Raw genomic sequence first — 25542 nt, 5'->3', positions numbered from 1 at the left:
TTTCAGAATTTTTCAAAAAGATGTGTACTGATATGGCTTCAGGAGTCAGATTTGGGTTCTGACATTTACTAGCTGTGTGATATTAGTCTATTAGCATTCTTAGCCTCATTTGTAAAACAATTTTTTTAAATGTAGTGCTTATCTCATAAGATTACTGTGAAGATTAAGGAAAATAATCCAAGTAAGACATTTGGCATAAAACCGGGCACATTATACACAGTCACTAAATGTTAAGTGCCGATGTTATTGTTATTATAGTGTTGTTTAGTTGGCAGTGAATTTCTTCCAGGTTGACCTTCAGATGCATTCTCCTTGCATAATATGTGGTCTTTCTAGAGGCTTTGTCAAGGTTATGGATGACTTTATTTGCATCCATCTTCCTGACATTGTTCAAGAGAAAATAAAATATGGAAGATGATGCTGTAATATCCACTTCACTTTTTCTTCTTTCCATGTAATCAGCCTACCCTAAATTTGATTGTATGGTTAGCAAACTGTACACAAATCATTTGTAATGGCTAGTAATCACAGAAATTCTTCACATTTTCTAAAACTCTGCCAAATTAGCACAGTATCAACTGGATAAAGTTTCTATGGTCAATTTCATGCTTCTTATACAATGCTTTAAGATCATAGTCCCTCAGCATAATGCTGAATTGTGCTAAATCACAAGAATTTCTTTTTTTTTTTTTTTTTTTTTTTTTTTTTTTTTGCGGTATGTGGGCCTCTCACTGTTGTGGCCTCTCCAATTGTGGAGCACAGGCTCCGGACGCGCAGGCTCAACGGCCATGGCTCACGGGCCCAGCTGCTCCGCAGCATGTGGGATCTTCCCGGACTGGGGCACGAACCCGTGTCCCCTGCATTGGCAGGTGGACTCTCAACCACTGCGCCACCAGGGAAGCCCACAAGAATTTCTTAAATGCCATTCATTCATTCAACAGACATTTATTTAGGGGCCTGCTGGGTTATTGGGTCTGTGATCACAAAATTGGAAGAATATGACACCTGCCCTTTGGGGCTGTCATTACAAAGATCAAACAGACATGGCAGTAACTAATTAAGGAAATAGATTAACTGATGTGTTTATTTATTCATTCAGCAAATATTTTGTGAGTGCCTACTACTTATTAGTCTTTGGGAATATAGCAATGAGAAAGACAGCATAGTGTCTACCCTTTTGCACCATTTTGTTTAGTGAGGGAGATGGATAATAAATAAGAAACTAAACAAATAAATATGTAACTTGTGATAATATATGACAAAAAATATAATACTTGTGGCATGTACCATTAAGGAAAAGCTCAGACTACCATTAAAGCATTCAATATTTTATTCGTTTGTGTGTACATACTTTTTTTTTTTTTTTTTTTCCTTTTTGCGGTATGTGGGCCTCTCACTGTTGTGGCCTCTCCCGTTGCGGAGCACAGGCTCCGGATGCGCAGGCCCAGCAGCCATGGCTCACGGGCCCAGCCGCTCCGCGGCATATGGGATCCTCCCAGACCGGGGCACGAACCCGTATCCCCTGCATCGGCAGGCGGACTCTTAACCACTTGCGCCACCAGGGAGGCCCACATACTTTTTTTAATACTAATTTTTATTGAGTTATAATTGACATATGACATTATATTACTTTCAGTTGTGCAACAAAATGATTCAATATTTGCATGTTTGTGAAATGATCACAAGTCCAGTTAACAGCTGTCACCATGCATAGTTATAATTGTTTTTTTTTAAACTCCGAAACCGAAAGAAAATGCCTTATGTTGCTTCCTTGGGAAGGTTGGGCAAGGCTTAACCAAGGAAGCTACTCTTGATCTTAGTGTTTCAGAATGAGTAGTAGTTTGCCAGGGAGGAAGCAAGATGACGGAATGGGCATTACAGAGATACAAAGCAGTGTGAACAAAGATCTTGATGTTATTACAGTACAGTACACACGCTCAACTTAACTCAGGAGGTGGCGTGCAGTATGCGTGTAAAGAGAGCTGTGAGTGACACCTGTCTAGGGAGAAGACTGGAGGCACATTATATGAACAATCCTTAGTGTCTTGTAAGTCAGATGGGCTTTTTCTTTGGGGTACTGGTGACCAAAACGTGGTTGCCAGACCAGGAGCTTCAGTCTTACCTGAGGACTTGTTAAAAAGGCAAATCTTGGGCTCAGCTCCAGACCTACAGAAACAGAAACTCTGTGGGTGGGAGCCCAGCAATCTGTGTTTTAACAAGTCCTCCAGGAGATCTTAGTGGCTGTTCAAGTTGGATAGCCACTGCTTTAGAGAAAGGAGAACCATTGAAAAGTTTTAAGGAGAGTCGTGAATTGGTCAGGTTTTAGATAGGAATTGAATGGAGGGAGGGGATTTTAGAGAGAAAGAGAACAGTTTGGATAGTGTTACAATAATTAAGCTAAGAAATAATGAAACATGGAACCAGACATAGTCACAGTGGAAGGAAAAGAAAGAACGAATTTGAAAGATACTTTGGAGGCTTATTTTCTTAGTAGATAATGTTTTGGAGGGAGAAGAAAAAGGAGCAGCCAAGATGACTGCCCCATTTCTGAACTGGCTGAGTGGATGAAGGTCTCCTTCCATAATCAGAAAAGCTAGCAAGAAAGCAAGTTTAAGAGGAAAGATTCTTCATTATTTTTTTTTTGATGTATTAGGTTTGAGTTACCTGAGGCAGAGTAGAAGAAGTAGTCTAATTTGACATTTTGGACTTGAAGCTCTGGAGGTGGTCATAATAGTCGGTTGAGGTAGCTGAAATCTGGCTCATCTGGTCTGAGTTATATTAGAAACAAGGGCCTGGGACTGAGTTGCAAGGAGAACGAACGCTGAAGATGTCGACAGAGGAAAAAGACCTTCCATTAAAAAGTGAGAAGGAGGGCTTCCCTGGTGGCGCAGTGGTTGGGAGTCCGCCTGCCAATGCAGGGGACACGGGTTCGTGCCCCGGTCCGGGAAGATCCCACATGCCGCGGAGCGGCTGGGCCCGTGAGCCATGGCCACTGAGCCTGCACGTCCCGAGCCTGTGCTCCACAACGGGAGAGGCCACAACAGTGAGAGGCCCGCGTACTGCAAAAAAAAAAAAAAAAGTGAGAAGGAGAATCAGAAATGCAGAAAGAAAATCTGGAGGGACGTTAGCAAGGAAGCTTAGAGAAGATAGAGTTACAAACATAAATGCCATAATGCAGAGAGGGGAAGTGATAAGCATCCATAGGATTCAGACAGATGGAGGTGGTAATCTTGGCAAAAACGTTTTCGGTGTTGTAACTATAATAGAAAGACGAGAGATTAGTTAAGAAGTGAAAATGAGGTAAGAAAGCATAAATAACAAATTTACTTGAATCTCTCAAAAGGTTTAGATTGTTGATCTCATATTGCCTGTGTATTCATAACTACATAAAAATAATTAAACAAGACTGACCCTATTTACTAGTCATTATTACATTGATAATTCCAAAAGAATCAGACCTACGTAGAATTTAGAGAATCATAGACTGTTATTATAGATGTTATGGGATTTCTAAGAGTGGGCAAACAGGCTAGTTTCATGTGCTGCTAAAATGAGGTGATTTTTATGAGGTTTATGAATGCATCCGTGTTGTCTACAGGTATCACGTATCTGACTTTCAGCAAACATTGTGCTTCCTATACTAAATCGTAGTCTGTGGCTATATGTTAGTTCTTAAAGTACATAGCTGACACAGCTGAGTAGATAATATGTAAGAATTCTAACCAAGGACTTTTAAGGATTGAGAGTTTACAGATGATATCATAATTGGTAAAATTAGCCCTTTACCTTTGTTGTTAGAGGACTCATAGTGCCATGTTTTGAATGCTGCCACATTTCTTCAGGTATTTGTAAATGGCTGAAGAATATACATTGCAGAATATGGTGTCTGTTTAACAAGTGAAGATGTTATGTTTCTGCCCTCATGTCCTAAGATATAGCCGTTCTTCATGGCACTGAGAATTGTAATGACCACTTCAAAACTGCATCAAAGGTCACTTTGTAGTCTGCTGCAGGCGTTTCGTGCTTTGTAAGGTTTATCTTTATTTCCAGCAGGAGAAGCTGTATATTTTAAAGTGTTAAATATTGCTAATCCCTGAATTCTATCTTTCATAAAAATACTGTAAAAATCTGAATGCAGATTCAGTATTTGGAACTGAATAAAGCTTTACTGCCCAATGTTTTAGCCACTAGTCATGTGTGACTATTGATCACTTGAAATGTGGCTAGTCTGAGTTGAGATGTGCTGTATGTTGTAAGTGTGAAATGTATACCAGATTTCTAAGATTTAATACAAAATAACTTAATATTGATTATATGTTTAAATGATTTTTTGATTATACTATATTAAAATTAATTTTTCCTATTTTAAAAATGTGGCTACTAGAACATTTTAAACTCCATATTTGGCTTGCATTATATTCCTACTGGACATCACTGGTATAAAGTCTGGTGGTTATTTTGTTACCCAGAATTTTTTGGCTTAGACATCTCAGTATTGAACATGAACATATTTTAATACTGAAACAGTATACAAATTTCTGTTATACTTATCAGACTTAGATCCAACAAAGGCTTAGGGTTAATTCAGATCTATAAAAGAAAGTTCAAAATATATATTTTTTAAAGATTTAATTTTATTTATTTTTGCCCACGTTGGGTCTTAGTTGCTACGTGTGGGCTTTCTCTAGTTGCAGCGAGCGGGGGCTACTCTTTGTTGCAGTGCGCTGGCTTCTGCTCCTTGCGATGCCATCTCTTGTTGCGGAGCACGGGCTCTAGGCACACAGGCTCGGTAGTTGTGGCACGTGGGCTCTAGAGCACAGGCTCAGTAGTTGTGGCGCCCGGGCTTAGTTGCTTCGTGGCATGTGGGATCTTCCCGGACCAGGGATCGAACCTGTGTCCCCTGCATTGGCAGGCGGATTCTTACCCACTGTGCCACCAGGCAAGTCCCTAAAGTTCAAAATATTAATGCTAAGTTCAAAACTGAATTAATCTTTTACCATGTAAACTCTTCCTTATCCAGCATGATCCAGGTCCAAACTTGAGATCTGGGTGTCATCCCTCACCTCTCACATTGGTAATCAGTTGGTGGTATAAGTAATAACTTATATCTTAAATCTTTCTGAAATCTGCCCCTCTTCTTCATTCCCACTGCTGCTTTCTTGATTGGGGTTCTCAGTACCTCTCACATAAGCTACTGTAATCATCTTAGAGATGACTTTGCCTCCCTACCCTCTCTCCAAAGGGATATCTGATCTCCTTAGCCCTAGTATCTAGCATAGAACAGAACTTATAGTAAGCACTCAATAAAGGTTTGTTGATTGAATGGATGACAGAGCTGCTGATATTAATCAAAAGTTGCAGAATGAAAAAAGACCTTTAGCCCTACGTAATATACATGTATACAATCGGGCACACAAAGTAAGTGCAGATGTAATTCTCTGGCTGAACTTGTCAGTGCTTTAAAACTGACATTTGTTGTCGTATTGTTCAACAATATGAATGCATATTCAACATTTGCATTCATATTCTTTAGTTCAAGTTTTTCTGTATTGGTTATTCTTGGAAGTGGTGATACAATAAGTGTTCTCTTTTGCCAAGGATTTTGATTTGCCAACGTAAATTTGTGGCAGTCAGTCCAGAGAATCATTGGTGCCATGAAGACAGCTCCTTGTTTTTATCTGGAGTCCCTGTGGGATTAAACTACATCTGGCAATAAGTAGGGATTCTGGTCTGGGCATCTTCAAAGGCAAGAGACTGCTAGTATTTATCAGATCTTTGTGGATAAGCAAATGGGAAGGGATTAAATTTTTTTGGTTTTGTTTTCCTTCTTTTAATAACTGACTATAAAATTAAAACTTCCAGAAGTTCATACGGCAAATTAATACATTTTTGTATGGTTGTTGAAGAGGAAACCTGTTCTTTTTTTCTAACTAGGCAGATAACTAAGAATTTTAGATTAGAATTTTATTTACTTAAGCATATATATTTTTATAAGTACTTTATCTCAGAGAGCATAACAGCAGTTTACAATGCTCAAAATTAATTTTCTAGGGATACTTTACTAATTCTTTTTAAAGGGTTGAGCATTTAATACCGTGGTTTAAAACATTTTAACATCTATGTGTATTTGGACATCATGATTGGCATTTGGAGGCTTCTCTTGCCATTTATCTATGTGGGAAAGTTTATCCAGAATTTCTTTCTGAGGAGAATCTTGAATCTGTCTTAGGGAAGACCATGCCCCCTTCCAAGTGAAGGTGAGCTTGCCTTCCATAGAGTCTTGTTTGTGTCTTTCCTTTCACATTTTAAAGAGGTTTAGTCCTGTGACTCAGTTTAGCTGTTGTTGAAGCATGTGGCTCTACATTTACTGACAAAATAAAATGGCTGCATTCCAGGTACTTGTCATGGAACGTAATCTAGAATTTACCATCCCAAGCCTCACCTAAGAGAAATAATGTTTATGCAGGATTGCCTGAAGAATATGTAGTCTCTTCATTTGTCCATACTCTAAATCTATCCCAGGATTAAGTCAGTCCCTCCGAGAGTCACATACCTGGATTCCATCATATTGCCAAGGGAGGAATTTCTTATCTTAGGAATAGAAATAATGTGTTTTTCTAGGCCATCTGGTTTGTTTTTACATTATAGTCACTTTTGACTCTTGTAAGTGTCCGTGTTTCTTTATGTTGCCTGCTAGAAAGCTTAATGTCAAATACATGGCACACCTCTAACAAGTCTATAGAATTTCATGGCATAATTTTTATGTACTTCTTATCCTTATTTTTGCATTGTCTTACTTCTCTTTTGTTAAATTTATTTTATCTTGATGCATATGCGTCATATCTATCCTTTAATTATAGTTGTTCTCTATCGTTCCTTATTAGATATTTTTTAAAAGCTCCATCTCCCTATGTGTGTTACACTATAACTAGTTTAACATATCTGTATATTGTGAATTCCTAGATTTTAGATTAAGAGTGACCTAAGGTTGAAATGTTAATTAAATGTTTTAATGTTCTGTAGCTCTAAAGAAAATAGTTGGATAAAATGTCAGCATGTAGGACTATTTTAAACATTAGAAAAAAATCATCTCTCTGAAAAGGAGGGTAATTGTGCAAGTTTGCCTAATCCTTTTGATCTTGGCACACAGCAATACAGACTTCAGTTGAGATTAAAACTATGAATTTCAAAGGAAACATGGCCTTCAGTGTGTAAAATATATAACAGCTGGTTGACTACTCCATTTAAAACTACACAATAACAATCGTAGACAGAATGAGTCTCCTGCCAAAAGATGCACGAGTGCTTGATGGTTATTATCAAGATATGATACTAACTCACACTTTTCTTTAGTAATAGTATAAACGTAGAAATGAACAGTGTGTTGCTGGCTCCAAACTCTCTCTTCTGCCCAACAGTTCAGGGGCAGTTTAGAAGTACAGACTTCTTTAGTGATTTCTCTATCTGACTTTCAGCCCGTACTTCAGTGTGTTGTTGACTAAATTTCATTTTTTTAAACTGTCAGATAAAATTTTTATTCTTAGCATCCCACAATTTTTTCCTAAATCCTTGATCCTCCTTTTTTTCCCCCTTGGCATTCATGAGTTATTGTTCTTAATGTCACAGCTTCACACATAGTTAAACTTTTTTTAAGCCCCCAAAGTTAAACTTTTCTTTGTAAATAATATAAAATTTGTTTAACATTCTTGTTCTATGTTTATATTAAGGTAAATATCTGAATTCAGAAGCATTTTTGTGATGTATTTGTAATCAGTGTGGGAGAACGTTAAGCTCATGTTAGTAGATTATAGTTCATGAACTACTTCAGTATTTTCACTGTTGTGTTTCACCTGAACAAGTAATCCTTAAATAGGTTGACTAATGCATTTAAAAAAAAACAAAAAAAAAAAACGGGGATTAATTTGGATTTGTCACATCTGGAAAAATCCCATTTGGAAAGCATATTTACATTTTGAATTTGTATCTGTCCAATATGAAAAAAAAGTTGATTTTTCTCTTACCTTTGTTTCTCGAAGAATTTGATATAACAGCAATTTTTCTTTTCTATTTTTTCAATCTATTTCAAAAAAGGAAATTATAGGTAAATTAAAAATTTGCTGAGGTTACTTGGATTCATCACAAATTCAGAGCCAGCATTTAAGGAGTTAATGTATCTTATTAGGGGGACAGGAAATCTGGCAACTATTGCAGAAACTAGACCTAATGGTGCACACAAACAATTTGTCAGTCTTCTTAAATGTGAATAGCTTTCCGCAAAGTGGCTGCTTTTGCTTTGTTTGAACAGGCTAAACTTTTCCTTTTTGGACTTTAAATCTTAGAAGTGAAATGTGATCCACATATTCAATCAAAATCATTTAATTCAAAGCATATTTTGATTGGAACAAAGTTGACATGGAAAGAAACTCTAGAATAAAAAAGTTGAAAGGACTTTATATCATATATTTAGCAGGAAAATTTGAAACAGTTCTAATTAGGCTGAAAAAAACAGCTTTCTTCAATGTAAATTACAAAGGTCATATATCAATGTTAAGGAAACATTACCACTAGTGTTTGAAATCCAGCACATGCAAACATAACAGACCAGTTCATTTTAAATCTGTGTGTGTGTGTGTGTGTGTGTGTGTGTGTTATAAGAAGGCCTTATTGCATGTTTTTAAAATGAAAAATACTTAAAATTCCAAGTTTATAATGTTGTATATAACATTTTTGCCAATCCAAACATTAACTCCTTTGAAACTTATTACTATCTACACTCAAATGAATTGACTCTTAATTATATGTACAAAAAGTCACAAAACTAATTTTTATACTTTCTTCCATTAAAATATGATTAAATACATCTTATAATTAAATGCATATCAAGTCAAGAGGGTTAGTGAGTGATTTTTCTTATTTGAAGCTTATAGGTATGGCATTTTGTATCTTGGAATTGAACTGGGCCTTCTCAAAGCCTGGGAATGGAAGTAGTAGTATGGGGTGCAGATATGTGTATCTGGGCTTCACAAGCCTATTTCTTTCTGGTTATATAATTATTTCTGTACTTAAAAGTTTGTAAATAATATTTGATTTATTTGATTTTTTATAAAAATTATTTATCCTATAGATATCAATAGCTTTTATTTGGTCGCTTTTTAAAAATGGCATGGTATGAGACGATTTAGCAAAAGTATAACTAAATATTAGCATCAGTCTGGGAATTACAAGTATGAGAAACACAAATAATACACAATTAAGGTTTCCTGGTCTTGAGGTAAACAATTATCTAATAATTTCTTTTGTTAATTGAAATTAGTTTTCTTGATTTTACGTAGTTTTTACATTAGAGGAAATATGATTTTTTGAAGATAAAAGGAAATTACTAGAGTATTTCTAAAGCATGCGTAGATTACTGAACACATGATTAATGCTTTTTATTTTACAATTTTTATTGTCAAATAGCTTAGAATTTCTTGGAAAAAGCAAACGATTCCTACATGTTATCATATTATTTGACTCCACTATAAGAGGCAACAATAATTTTATATAACATTTTTTATCAATAAATAATTCATTTCCTTAATGGGTTCGTTTCAGGAAGATGTAGTTTGCGATCTTTCAATGAAATTTATTGTAAGACACATATTCATATATGTTTTAATTATTTCTGACACAGGGCTACACAAATGAGTTATTTATGAATAATTTACTATTTTCTTTATAATATTAAACCTTTAATTTGTTGATGTTCTGCATGTGGGCCAAACAAATGAAAGTTACTAATAAGTGTTTGTATTTGACATCTGTATACTCTACCTTTTAGCATATCTCAAGTGTTTTAGTCTCTGCTTAAAAGATCTCATTAAAAAAACAAATATCAGCCCCAAGACAGTTTGTCAAGACTAATATGAGTCCCCCTGGATTGGATTGACAATTCGTGTGAGGCTTCATATGATTGTCTTTTCATAGTCTTATTTGAACCTTAACAATTGAATGTTAGTCACTGATTGATTTTATAATAACTCAGATGAGTTGAATATTATTGTATTGTGTTGGACATTTTACTGGATTTTCTTTTTTACAAATTTTACTCAGAGCACACACTGGATGTAAATGATGTATCTAGCCTGCTAGGGGAGTACTAACAATTGATTGGTTAGGTTTGATAGCAGCATGGGAAAAATGTTTCTATCCCCTAGCTGCAAACCATATTTAACTCCAGTCCTAATGAGGACTGTCTGTCCTAAAGGCTTTGAAAAATCTCAGATGCTTAGCATTCTACTGGCATGTTTTTATTTTTTTGTGCTGAAAGTGTGCATATAAATAAGTATTTATATAAAGAGTATTTTAAAAAATCTTAACGTATGAAAGGGGAATTAAAGAATTTTTAATTGATGTTTTTGAAACTCAAAAACAGAAGTTATAAAATGTATTCCCAGGGTTTTCCATTTTGAATTATTTGTATTTTTTTACCCTCAGTAATTTCCTCCAGCTTCTTCTTACCTCTTCCTTCAAGTCTTTAGTAAGTGCATTTGTTTATTATCATATATGTATATACTTTTGGTTAGGCAATTACCATTCACTGGTATCAAAAGGTTGTTAAAGTCCTGAACTGACTTTGTATTAAATGATTTTTAAACTTTTGGAAATTCCTGTATATCCATGGCAGTTGTTCTTGTGGGTCCCTTTTTAAAGCTCTGATATATTGCAAGAAATGATTGAAGACTGCTGAGATTTTTAGTTTAGTTTTTTAAAACGTAAAGTTTATTCCTTAAAGTAACATGTTTATCAACCTCTGGAAGAGATTTTGCCAATAATTGGGTGAATTACTGGTCAACCCCTTAAGGACTGACCAAATGTGACAGGGTAAGGGGAGGGATGAACCATGGCACTATGGTGACTTCTGCATGCGTGCTTGTGGCATAACGTGTCTGTCATTTCAGCATTTTTGCTATGGTGTCAAGATGTAAAGGTTTAAGCATCTAAATCTAAGCAACTTCACCATTTTGAATGTGCATAAAGAAGTAATCAACATTAGGAAGACTCACAATTCTTTGTTTGATGACACATAAAATAAAATTGCCCTGGTTTTTAGAGCTTTAATATTGAGAAAATTCATTTGTACTTTGTCATTTGCTGAGCCTTCTGGAATTTTCTGGTCTCAAATCACAACACCACGGACACTCAGGAGACTCCTGACTGTTTTATCTTATTAAACAATTTTGAAATCATTAATTTTTAATTAGCTTAGATGCAGGGTTTCTTTTTATCATTTCAATAGTGTGTGTGTATATGAACTAAACGTTTTTTATTTGAACTATTGGCAAGAGTATTATTTATATAAATAAGTGTAGGTTCTTCCTTAGAGTATATACTGTGAGTTTGCTTCATATAGTCACACATTTTTGTAGACTCAGAGATATTACATGCTAATCTATTATAGTAGAGCTTTTCAGCTGTTTATTAACTCAGATTTTGAACAACTAAAAAGGACGTAAACTCAAAGATATGTATAGGTCCTTCCCTGATTGAAAGTTCTAATTAAGTGAATTGGAGAAAATTAACTGAAATTAGCTGTCAGAAAGTCACATTTAAATGAGTGATGAGCTAGTCTGGCAGTAAACATTTAAATGATATAAATTGCCATTTAAGTGTATGGTTTAATGTTTGTCATGCATTAATGTGACATGAGACTGCATGACAATCAAGCAGCTTGCTCTAATTTGAACATATTTAGGGCTTTTGTGTAGAGTGCGCTGCTCACAAATTAAGACAATTGCTGTTTTTATGTGTCTCTTTAAACATGTCCTCCAGCCCCACCCCCTCACCCCATCACTACCCAAGACCTAAGTTAATGAAACAAACATATCATGTTTTGTGTGCAACTTGCATTAATAGTTCCTGGATTTTCAGATTAATTTTAAATCCATGTGCTTAAAATAGGACTTTCCTGAAAGTTATTACAAACCCTTCTCTTCTTATTTCAAATAAAATATGAAGCTCTCTTAGCTGTTTACTAAATTTATAAATATAATGAGTTTTATAAGAGGTGTTTTAAACAGTGACTTTTACAATTGAAACTAAATAAATATTTTTTAGGCATATTTCAATTCAGGTATACTTTAGAATATGAGAATTGCCTAGAGTTTTATTTACAGAATTGTTTTTTATACTTTATGATACATGATATATTATGAAGCCATGTTAAATATAAGTTAAAGGAAATATATTATTTGAATTTAGCCATAAACAATTTTCTTATTCATAGGCAGTTTTTTTTGTTTTGTTTCTGTTTTGCGGTACGCGGGACTCTCACTGTTGTGGCCTCTCCCGTTGCGGAGCACAGGCTCTGGACGCGCAGGCTCAGCGGCCATGGCTCACGGGCCCAGCCGCTCCGCAACATGTGGGATCTTCCCGGACTGGGCCATGAACCCGTGTCCCCTGCATTGGCACGCAGACTCTCAACCACTGCACCACCAGGGAAGCCCATAAGCAGTTGTTTTAATAAAGCACATATCTACAAAAGTGTACACCTGTGAACTAATAGGAACGTCTTTTGTCACGAGATGATTTATATCTCTTTGGTTGCTTGCTATAGAAGTTAGTCAATTTTGTTTTAAAACCAACAGATTTCTTTTTATAATATTGAAAACGTAGCAGCAAGCCACACCAAAAATGCATCACAGTCATACACTTATGACTCTAAAAATAAGAATTTCAGTGAGATACATTACCTGATGCGACTTGGTATGCTTCAAATTAAGCTTCACAGTTTGAGTTTGTGATTTGAATAACATTATTTATTGATAGACTAGTCCATAATGCTAAGCTTTTATGTTGGGATAATTTTTAACAACATTAAACAAGTATGAATACTTTTCTAAAAATAAGAAGTCTCTGCTCATTAAAACTCTTTAGGATTTTTAAAGTTATTAAGTTCAGGAAACATTTATTGGTACCTATTGTGTTTTAGGTACAGTGCTTGGAACTGGAAATGTCATGATGAATTGGAAGTGGATCTTGAACCCAGCATTTCTGTTGAAAACTTGATTATGTTCATTCATTATTTATTGGACACTTATGTTAATAGCATCATATATTTGGTCTGATTTGATACTAGTACATAGAATAATAATTCAGTAATTATAAGTATCCCTCCCAAGATCTAATTTGTTGGCATAAAAACTCAGTTGAAATAACTAAATAATTTGTTTACAGTTGTTACAGTAGACAATAAAATGTTTTAATTCTAGAAAAATTATAAATATTTCAAGTGAATAGTCAATGTTTAATATTCTCACATTTGCTATCCCAAAGTAACCTTTACATTGTATGACCTCCTTTCTTTGAAACGTTAAGTTGAGTACCTGTCAGGCCCTGAGTTACAAACGTGACCAAGATAGTCCTGGTCCTCACATGCTTACAGTACAAGTAGACTAATACTGAAATCTAAGCAATTGATTGTAATTCAGTGTGACAAGTGCTGCAAAGTCTCTATAAAAATGGAGGACAAATTCTGGTGGAAAATAGGACATCAGAATAAGTCTGTTCACAGTCAATTTAGAAGTAAACTTTACTGCTTGTTCTAAATTTCTCTCTATATTTTAAAAATAGAATTCAGCATAATAATAAGATCTACACCTTTTTTTCAGGCTCTGGAGAGTGAATTTGTTTCCTGCCAGCTTCACCAATGGATTGATCTCATTTTTGGCTATAAACAGCAAGGGCCAGAGGCTGTTCGAGCCCTCAATGTGTTCTATTACCTGACCTATGAAGGAGCTGTCAATCTGAATTCAATAACTGATCCTGTATTGAGAGAGGTAAGTTATCTGACTGGGTCTAACAGGTATCTGTAGACCAGAAGCTATTAGATCTCATCTTCCCCATGCTTTCATTTTACTGATAATGAAACTGAAACCAGATGGGTAAAGTGCCCTTAAGCAGGATGGATAACCTTTAAGTTAGTGACCTAGCTGGGACTTGAACCTAGAACTTCCCTCCAACAAAATGTTTGACTCAATATAAAATGAGAGCTTTTTCAATTTGAACCCATTAAGGGATCAATAATCATATTTCTAATTTTTATAACTTTGAATAACTCACTAATTTAAAGAAGTAGGAAAATAATAATTCATTAAAGAAATAATATTATAAGCATAAATCTATTTAAATGTGATAAAACACGTATTTATATATGATACATAAGTACATGTATAACCATATAGAAGTTAATAGTAAGAATGAAGTCTGTAACTTTCCTACATCATCAAACTTGGTGTTGGATGTTACTGAGACTTGTTTTTATCTTTGTCAATGATTTTCTTAAGTAAAACACTCAAACATGGTTTTGACAAATACAATATTCACCAAAAACTGCATATAGCCTTGCTTTTTTTTAAAAAGCATTTTAATTTAATTATACATCCTCCAGCTAACATACATCATATACAAAGATGTTTGTATGTTCATGGAATTGAACAGACAACACCTACACATCTGTACTATTTTAGAAGAGAACTTTATTAAAGAAACCAGGGAGTTTTGATTCATAGGGAAAGTTGTATATCACTGCAAAGGGAACATCGTTTGCAGTAAGTAAGATTTGTCGTTTTTCACCGTCACTTGATGTATTTCTTTATAATTCTACTTATGACCTGATCACGTTGACAGTATATGAAAGTACATATTTAGGGCCTCCCTGGTGGCGCAGTGGTTAAGAGTCCGCCTGCCGATGCAGGGGATACGGGTTCGTGCCCCGGTCTGGGAGGATCCCATATGCCGCGGAGCGGCTGGGCCCGTGAGCCATGGCCGCTGGGCCTGCGCATCCGGAGCCTGTGCTCCGCAACGGGGGAGGCCACAACAGTGAGAGGCCCACATACCGCAAAAAGAAAAAAAAAAAAAAAAAAAAGAAAGTACATATTTAAATATATTTGCTAACATCTATTATCACCTGGTTTATGTGCTAGATAAAGAAGGTTAATACACAAACAAAAGCACTATGCACTCGATGCACATTTATCTTAAATTGCACAGGTTTTGAATTGCTGTGTTTCAGTTTATTTTAGAACTGGATCAGGTGAACTGTAAAAGACTCTTCCAGTTTTTCAGTTCTTTCAAAATGTTCCTTTCAGGGGGCATTTTATTTTATTAGAGCAAAAACTGACTGTATGACACAAAATATGCATAAGTTCCATGTATGAAATTGAGGTTGGAGCAAACATGCAAATGGTGTTACTTAATTTCATTGTTAGAATAAAATTGAATAGGCCCATTTACTTTCATTTTTATTGTTTTAACAATATTTGAACAGTGGTTCTATTAATGTCCATAATTACTTTTCAGATATACCACCTGGTTCTGTTTTTTTGGGTTCCCTTGTAGTAATTATCCCTATCTCTACTTAGCTATTATATGCATGGAATCAATATAGATTTGAGGGCTTCCATGGTGGCGCAGTGGTTGAGAGTCCGCCTGCCGATGCAGGGGACACGGGTTCGTGCCCCGATCCCGGAAGATCCCACATGCCGTGGAGTGGCGGGGCCCGCGAGCCATGGCCGCAGAGCCTGTGTGTCCGGAGCCTGTGCTCCGCAACGGGAGAGGCCACAGCAGTGAGAGGTCCGCGTACAGCAAAAAAAAAAAAAAAAAAAAAAATATAGATTTGATTTTGTCATGTCCTGTTTTGCTTAACATACCAGCATATATTATTTTATGTTGCTATAAAATCTGTGTAGTTTTAATTTTGAAATTCCATAGTATTCTGTAGAGTTGCTATGAAAATGTACTTAATACCATTTCTCCCAATGTGAGATCCTATTTTTTTTTAAGACTTGTCTATTGGTGTGTCCAAGTCGATACAGTGATACTTTTCCCGTCATTAAAGTTTGTGCAACATGTGGTTGATAAAGGATGGCTCTCTGTATCTGTGTGATGCTGCTAGTTAAAAAGTGAAGCATTCCATCAGCTGGATGTTTCCTCTATAGATCAGTCAGTATAACTGGCTCTTTGTTTTTACTCTGGATTGACCCACCCTGCTTCTCACACACATCAACGATTTACCAAAGCAGTTTACCATATACTGTTTACAGTACAAGCTAAAAGAGCACTGTCCAATAGAACTTTCTGTAGTAATAGAAATGTTCATTGTATCTGCACTGCCCAATACAGTAGCCAGTAGTCACAGGTGGCCATTGTACATTTGAAATGTGGCTAGTGTGACTGAGGAACTGAATGTTTAATTTTAGTTAATTTAGACAGCCACATATGGCTAGTGGATACCACATTGGACAGGGGAAACTAGAAGACTGTTGTGTATCTTTGGTTACCAAATTTTCAAAATCCAGATTCTGGGCAGGTGGTCAGACAATGGGACAATAAATGTTTGTTAAATTAACTTGGTAGAATATTTGAAATTGGGCATAGTCCACTTAGACATTATATATGTAGTTGACAGACATGTGTAAACCAAATTATATTTTTTCTTTCACTTAAAGTAACATGTTATGACTTCAAATATTGGTTTTCATTGTGGTAAATAAATGTACAATTTACGACGTTAACCCCTTTTGAGGTATAATTCAGTGGCATGAAGTACATCCACATTGTTATGCAGCCATCACTACCATCCCTCTCCAGAATTTTCGTCTTTCCCAAACTGAAGCTCTGTATGCATCACACAGTAACTCCTCATTCCTCCCTGCTCTCAGGCCTTGACAGCCACCATTCTACTGTCTCTAGGAATTTGACTCTTCTAGGTGCCTCAGATAAGTGGAATTATACAATATTTGTCCTTCTGTATCTGGCTTATTTTATTAAGGTTCATCCGTGTTGCAGCATGGGTCAGAATTTCCTTCCTTTTTAAGGCTGATTAATATTTCATCGTATGTATATACCCCATTTTGTTTATCCATTCATCTGTCAATGGATGTTTTGGGTTGTTTCCACTTTTTAGCTATTGTGAACAATACTGCTATGAACATGGGTATATTAATACCTGTTTAAGGCCCTGCTTTCAAGTCTTTGGGGTATATACTCAGAAGTAGAATGGATGGATTATATGGTAATTCTCTGTTTAACTTTTTGAGGAACTGCCATGCCAACTAAGTTTTCAGTATTTATTTTTCACGATCAGCATTTGCTAAAGACTATTTAAAACTTTTGCTGTAAGTTTCTTTTCTTCCCCACATCTTCAAGTGGTTAATAATTAGCAAATTAAATTTTAACTGGAGAGCTTTCCAACTCATTGCACCCTAATTTTTTTTTTTTTTTTTTGACTGCACTGGGTCTTCCTTGCTGCACGCGGGCTTTCTCTAGTTGCGGCGAGCGGGGGCTACTCTTCATTGCGGTTGCACGGGCTTCTCATTGCAGTGGCTTTTCTTGTTGCAGAGCACAGGCTCTAGGCATGCAGGCTTCAGTAGTTGAGGCTCATGGGCTCAGTAGTTGTGGCTCGCAGGCTCTAGATCACAGGCTCAGTTGTGGCACATGGGCTTAGTTGTCCCGCAGCATGTGGGATCTTCCCGGACCAGGGATTGAACCCGTGTCCCCTACATTGGCAGGCGGATTCTTAACCACTGCGCCACCAGGGAAGTCCCACCCCCTAATTTATTTTTATATTATATGTTATATAAACATGTATTATATATTAGATTCAGCATTCACTCAAATAACATGGCCTATGGTGGGTACTCAATATTCTTGAAAGACTATATCAGTTCATTACTTAGCATTATTTATATAAGTATACATATTTGCTTTCTGAATGTTATTGAAACAAATATGATCTTTTATCATAGCCATTCCTTATTATAGTGCTGAATTTTGTGACACAATGCAGTGTGATACAGTAGAATAAACAAACAAACAAATGTGGATTTGATTCCTGGCTCCAGTGCCAACTAGTGGTGTGACTTAGCTCTTCCTGAGACTCTGTATATGGAATTGCTATGATAACGCCCACCTCATGGAGAATTAACTGTTGTGTAATACATGAAAAGGCCTGCCATGGTACCTATCCCATCATAAGTACTCAGCAAGTGTTAGTTCCTTCCCTTATGTTGTTCCCTGTTAAACCCATGGGTTAGAAAACACAACTATAAAAAAGAATATGAATTACCGGTTGCATCATAGAAAGAATCATAAAGTGTTAACACTAGTGAAGTTATTAGAATTGTTTCTTAGAAGATTCATACAGAATTCATTGTAAAGTGAGGCAAGTAGAAAACAGAAAACAAGACTAGGTCATTAATTTTTTTCGACAACCTTTTACTAAACCTAAATTATGTAATAAGGTTAAAGAGTTGAAAGGCAAGTCCCTGCCCTCATCAGCTGGAGTTCATTGTCTAGTGTGGAAATATGGATAAGTAAACAGTTATAATACTGTGATAAATTCAGTGTAGAGATAAATACACTGCATGCATGCACAAGCGTGGAGAATAGGCACTAAACCTAGACTTCCAGAATCCAGCCATGATTTTTGGGAAATGAGAGGCCGGAGCTGTAGATTGAAGGGTGAATAAGAACATTGGATAGAGTTGTGAGCAAAGGATAGCTACACAGAAGAAACTCTATGAGCCTCCTGCACAGTGTGTGAAAGAGATCATGGCTGGAGATTATGCTGGTGGAGTGAGCCAAAAGTGATAAGGGGAAAGAGATAGACAGGAGCCAGAAAAAGTAATTTTAATGCCATGAAAAGTAATTTTAACTGCATTATAAGACAGTGGATTGAAGGTTGGAGGTTGGTGACATAGCCACATGTGTGTTTTAGAATCTGTCTGAAAGAAGGCTGAACAAATAAGAACTGAAAAGTCCTCATTGGATTATTCTAAGAGTCATTAGAGAAGGAAGCTTAGATGGTAGAGGACTGTGCTGTGAATGGGAGGTGAACAAGCAAACACAGTGAGGAAAGGAAATAACGGAAGGGAAGACTTCTCACTGCTTTATTAAGATATAGTTCACATATGATACCATTCACCCACTTGAAGTATACAGTACAGTAGTTTTAGTTTATTCATGGAGTTCTACGAGCATCACCACAATCTAATTTTGCAACATTTTGTCACCACAGAAAACAACCCCGTACCCATTCCCAGTCACTCTGAGGGAGATTTTTTTTTTTTAATGGGTAGGTAATTGACCATGCTTCTGTGTTAATTGGAAAGATCCAAAAAGAGAGAAGCACAAGAAACATAGAAGAAAGAAAGCATGAAACAGGCTGCCAAGCTCTATGAGGAAAAGGAAAGGAACAAAATCCAGAACACGGATAGATAAAGCGCTGGACAGCAGGAAACAATACTGCCTTGTCTGTGGTTAGAGAGTGGAAGGTTAGCCTGGGGACTGGTGTAAGTAAATGTGCATGAATGAGGTGGAAAGGCAACAAGATTATGAGGGTTTGTGCCAAAAGTGAGGTAATATTTGTGGAAATACCTGACATAGGGATAGGTGCTTAATTGATGCTCAATAATATATAAATTATTATTTCCTTTACATGTTGTTTTCTCTGTTCTCAATAGTGGGAGAGTAGATGTAGAAAAAAGTTGAATAGAGAAGGGGTGTGTGTGCGTGTGTGTGTGTGTGTGTGTGTGTGTGTGTGATTATACATGTGGAGAGAGAGATGGGGTTTGGCCATGAGAGTATGGTCGAATATATAAAAAAGGATTGAGGGACTTCCCTGGTGGTCCAGTGGTTAAGAATCCACCTTTCAATGCAGGGGATGCAGGTTAGATCCCTGGTCAGGGAACTAAGATCCCCCATGCCCTGGGGCAACTAAGCCCACGTGCTACCACTACTGAGCCCACACGCTCTGGAGCCCGCTCACCACAACTAGAGAGAAGGCCGTGTACCGCAACACAAGAGCCCACGTGCCACAACCAAGACATGGCACAGCCAAATAACTAACTAAATAAATATTTTTTAAAAAAGACAACTAGGAGCAACTGTAAAGGGATATAAAAGAAGATTTTTCTTTAAAAAAAAAGAATTGAGAGTAGAAGGGTGGTTAATGAAATTGTTAAAGGGATATTGTTGAAATGGTGGATCTAGGCTGGTTTGGATAAATAAGACAGGGACTTATGAATTGGGAAGGTTTATTCTTTCATTAATTATTCATTCACTTATTCAACAAATATTCATTTTGTTCAAGGTGCTAAAACTACAGAGATGAGCGAGAAAGTCAGTCCAAACCCCTTCCCTCATGGAGCTCACATTCCAATGAGGTGCACAGAAAATAAACCATAATAACTAATTTCAGGTAGTGATAAGTGCTGTGAAGAAAAACAGCTGGGTTACAGAATACACAGTGACTTGGGAGTAGAACAGTCTTTCAGAGAGGTCGCTCACAGGCTGCCTCTGGCTTCATAAGCTGTTTCCTTCCACACGTTGAGCACAACGTAAATTCGTATAAGCAAACCCCGGGAGGCAGCTCCCACCGCTCTACTCGGGCCAACCACGTGCCCGTAACCCCAGGCCAGGACCGCCTCCCAAGTCTTGACAAATGTTGCTAGTTGTAAAGCTTCTACTATCACCATCTTCTAATTTACTCTCCACCCCATCTCCAGGCCGTACCATTTTTCCTTCAGAATCTTATTCTTCTAAGAGGCTTTAACATCCCTAATACTAGGAAATTTATGCGTACACTTGGCTTATATTGAAACATTATCCCTGTGAAATCACAATAATGGTACCAGGATGGATTTTTGCCTTTCTAGTATTAAAAGCAGACTAGACTAGACTTATTTCTGGTCACTATGATATACTTGGTTCAATCTGGGACACTTAGGTGTCCACACAGTCATACACAGAGGCAGGCTCTCCACATACAAGTTGTGTATTCACTTACTACTTGGGAAAAGCTCCATTCCTCTTGAGAAAGTTTTATTCTAGAGTGAATGATTGATACATATGGTGCAGTAAGTGATCATAAAAATAATCTCTCTATAAAAAAAGTACTAAACAATAGAAATAATAACCATAAGAGGAGGAAGAGTAATCAGAGAAACAGCCTGCAGCACATTAAACTTTTATGTTGTTTTTAATTTTTAGAAAACAGCTGGGTTATCAGTATACAACTATGTCTGTATTCACATATGTCACACGCCAGAAAGAATTATTTTTCAGGCAAATATGCTTCCCCCCCCCCCAAATATCTGTAACCTCTGACTAGAGGATATATTCTTACCTTGAGTTCTTTACTCTAACAGACCTTTTTACTCTTCATTATTTCTCTATTTCCTTGGGGTACCTTTTTCCCTTTTTCTCTACCTTTACCACTTTTAATCTACTCTATTTTCCTAGCATTACATATATGTTTTTATAGACAAGATGCAAATAAATAAATTGGTTATTTTCTGATGATTAATTCTGCTGAATTTGGTTTGACTCATTCACCTTTCTTCCTTCTACCAGCATTTCAAAAAAAAGAAAAAAGAAAGAAAGAAAAACTAAAAACCATGAGAAGAAGAAATTTAAAAAGAGAGAAACATTAGGTTAATTGAATTCAGAGTCAGATCTGAGTAAGAATAAATACTTTTATTAAGGAAAAAACCTTGTTCCAATATCCAAATTCACAAAATAAATTAATGATGAGTTGAATATTAACTTTACAAAATAATTTTTCTTTTCCTAAAAAATGTAAAATAAGTATTTTCCTTAAAGAATTTCTTTAATATATTTAGAATATAATTGTATTTATAGGAATAGTTTCTAGAACAATTCTATATCCTTTCTTATATCCAGAGTTCTCCTATCAATTATCATGTAAATGATACTTGCTATATCCAAAAGTTCAGAGTTCAGTTAGCTATTCCTTAGTGTAAAACAGTTCACTGATGGAGTTTTATTAGGTCAGAAATAAGTGTTTAGAAATTGTAAGTACAGTGATGTGCTCTGAGTGAGATATGTACACTACATATCTGAGCACAAGGGAGAAACAGCCAACCCAGATTTAGGCAGGAATAACCCACCTGAATATAATCCTTAAAGAATGAGGAGTTAAGTAGGTGAAGCAGTGGAAAGCAGAGAACACAGTGTATGGGAAGGAGTACTGGATGGCCCCATGGCTGGAAAATAATGTGTGGGGAGTGGCGGGGGGGAGGCATAAGAAGTTGGTGATGAAGAGCAGTTAGGTTGATGGTGTCTCCAAAGAACATTTGGAAACCATTTATGTCTGTCATTAGTCTAAGCCACCGTCATCATCTCTCCCCTGACTAGCATTAGTAGTCCTGGTCATCCTTTTCTACCCTTAACTACCTACAATCCACTTTCCAGAGAGCTGCCAACGTGACATTTTAAAACTGTAAATCAGATCACATCCCTCCTCTACTTAAGCTTTCCTATTTCACATTAAACATAGAATAAAATTCTGGTTGGTCCACATGATCTGGCCCCTGCCTGCCTCTCTGATCTCATGCCATGCTGTTCTCATCCTCATTCGTGTGTGCTGTTTCACTGACCTTCTTTCTGTTCCTGAGCCTGTGAAGGTTGTCACTGGATTAGCGCCTTTTTATGATAGCCATTTTCTGACTATCCCAGATTTTCACATGCTGGCTCCTTGTCGTTCGTGCCTCGGCCTGGAGGTCATCTCTTCAGCAAGGGCTTGCCGTCATACATCCAATCTAGTATCTTTTTGTTATTAATTTTAATTTAAAGCTGAAGACTGATACATATGATACAGATTGAGACTTGAGTCACCTTGGGCATAGTCAGTTTTAATAAATGTTCTATGTGTACTTGAAAAACAATGGGCGCTCTACAGTTTTTAGGAGTAGGGGCAGTTGTACCATATGATATGAGTAATGACAAGTGAGGAGTGTAATTAATGAATGTGATTTTTTTTATTAACATTAGTTATTGTTCTGTGGTATATTTGAACTTAAACTAAAGAATCCCGTACTGCTATTCTTTCTCAGTTGTTATGCTCTCTTTTTTATATTTTTCCTATTTCTACTCTAAAACTATCAGTTCTTACTTCCTGTTACCAGGTCAGTATGTCTGCCTTTTGGGCACCTGTCCTCTTACTCAACAATTAGCTATTTTTTAGATGTGATAGCCTGAGAAACTAAATAACCAGATATGATAGGACTAAATTTAAAGTAAATAAATAGGTTTTGATTACTTCCTCAGCTACAAAAGTATAAATGATAGTAATCAAAACTCTATGCTCTAGTTCTAAGCTTCAATGGAACAGAATAGAGCTTCCAGAAATAGACATATGAAATATGAGAATATACGATAAAGGTGGTATTTTAAATCACTGGGAAAAGGCTGTCTTATTCAGCATGTGGTGTTAAGACAGCTAGCTAACTGTTATAACAAAAATTTAGATCCCTATTTCACATCTTAAGGTAAAAGAAATTACAAATGAATTACATGTTTTTGTTTGGAATAAAGATTATATTGTAAATATAAAAATTTTGGAATGGAGAAGGCCCATTTTGTAAGTCAATATCAAAACCAAAAGTCATTAAGGAAATTGATATATTTGTCTACATAAAAATTGAAGTTATTGTACATCCAAAAAAAACAACAAATGACAAAGTTCAGGAACAGATAATTCACAAAAGATGAAATACAAGCCACAAATGTATGAAACCTCACTAGAAATCAGTGAAATTCAATTTAAAATCCAACAGCATTTTTTACCTATTAGATCATCTAAAATGAAAAATAATGAAAATTCCTAATGTTGGTTAGAAACAGACATTGTCATATATTTGGTGAGGATAAAATATATTGAATTTTTATAGCAATCTATCAGTTTTTAAAATACTCACCCACTATTTACTTAGAACTTTAACCAAAAGGAATAATTGAATACATATGTAAAAAAAGATATTCAAGTGTATAGTTATTCATAATAGCAAAAAAACCCCATGAAAACCAAAACCACATAAATGTCTAACAATAGAGAAACTGGTTAAATAAGTATTGGTAAATCCATACAGTGGAATGCTATATACATCATTAAAAAATATTGCTATCTAGGTCTATATGTATTGCTATGGAAAAATACTTCGCCATGTTACATGGCAAAACAGATCATGTTATGAAACATAGAAAATACAAATTTTATAATGTGTATATATGCATTAGGAAATTTCTGTAATTACAGACCCCAAGATGTTTATATGGTCATCTCATTATCTTTGGTTAGTGATTATCTTTGGTTAGTGAGATCATGGAATTCTTTTATTTGCTACTTTCTGTATTCTGAAAATTGTTTCTTTTTAAAATCAAGAGGAAAAAGCCAAGCCGCAGCTCTTTCTGTCTTCTGAGGGGGATAAGTCTCTGCTTGAAAATCCAAACAAGTGATGCACGTTAACATGAGGATAAGGATATTGACTTTGCTTTTGGCTGTTCGGAGGTCTCTTGTAATTACTTTCTGGCACTGGCCATGTTTAACATTGCTAGGATAGTGACTTTGTGTAATGATCTTTGTGTAACTTTGATAAAGATGAAGGAATTTACAATTTCTTAACTTTTATCTCTCTCAGAAATCAGAGTACCTCTAATCTCTTAGATTGTTATTTAACTCACTGAACTAGGATTCTTTTTCATACTTTTTAGCAATTTGAATTTATTTCCTCATTGTTTCCAGAATATTTGAGGAGGACCAAAAAAGATTACTTATACTCTTAGGGGAAATATCTTAGATATATCACTGTTGATTGTAATCTTTATCATCATTTTCTAAAAGCAGGAAGGCTTTTGACCTAAGATGCATGAATTCTCAATCTCTGGGTTCACTACTAAATTGTGTGTGTGTGTGTGTTTGTATATAATTAAATCGTATATAAAGGGATTTAACAACTTATTTATCAAAAAAATATGCGTTAACTCTGAAAATACAAATACTATGAAAGTATAAAGTAAAAGAGTAGAAAGCCTCCGTCCCTAACTTTAGACTCTGTTAGCTAATGCCAGAGTCTCATGCTAAAGTGAACTAGAGCAATTTCTCTATGATGTGCTTTGATATACACAGAAAAAAAGCCTCTGCCCTAGACTTCATTGCCTTTCACTTAGTGCTTGAAACTTTACCATTAGAGATCATTTATTTGGTTACGGATTCTTTTTTAAACAATTTTTTCCAGTCATTCAGCTCTCTGTGCATAGAACTTGATAGGAGGTTTTGACAAAAGGAAAAGTACAGACACAGCACAGGGTCTGAGCAGCCATTATGAAGGGAGGGCAGGGCCAGGCCTGGGGTGCGCTGGAGCTGGGAAGCAGAGGTGGAGGTTCAAAGAGCAAAAGACACACGCAGGTAGATGTTGCACAGGACAGCATTAATATGAGCAATATCACCTGTGCTTTCCCATCTTGCACCTTATTGTAAGTACTCAGTACATTTCCTCTGGAAGCAGCATTTTCTCCTTTACTTTTCAGGCAAATACAATGTTATTTTATGTTTATGTGAGTTCAGAAATTAAAGTTATTTACTTCCTTCTGAAAATAGAACTCAGCTCTATTTACATAGATGGGTAAGGAAGAGGAAAAGGAGAGCCATGATATTGCTCAGTTGAAACCATTATCTACGATGAGTCTCATAATAGGAAAGTG

The 25542-nt window shown here is 36.0% G+C and overlaps 1 protein-coding gene across 2 annotated transcripts in view; it reads left to right on the top strand.

Annotated features, from left to right (window-relative positions):
• LRBA (LPS responsive beige-like anchor protein) overlaps positions 1-25542 on the top strand; it is a 767039-nt gene that overhangs the window by 679766 nt on the left and 61731 nt on the right. For both annotated transcript variants that reach the window (XM_060116154.1, XM_060116148.1), the window contains exon 48: positions 13650-13817. In XM_060116154.1, the coding sequence (XP_059972137.1) occupies positions 13650-13817 (168 nt within the window). The remainder of the gene's footprint in view (positions 1-13649; positions 13818-25542) is intronic.

This window comes from Mesoplodon densirostris, chromosome 1, assembly GCF_025265405.1.
Source record: "Mesoplodon densirostris isolate mMesDen1 chromosome 1, mMesDen1 primary haplotype, whole genome shotgun sequence".
Taxonomy (NCBI): Eukaryota; Metazoa; Chordata; class Mammalia; order Artiodactyla; family Ziphiidae; genus Mesoplodon; species Mesoplodon densirostris.
This window is presented reverse-complemented; position numbering and strand designations above follow the sequence as displayed.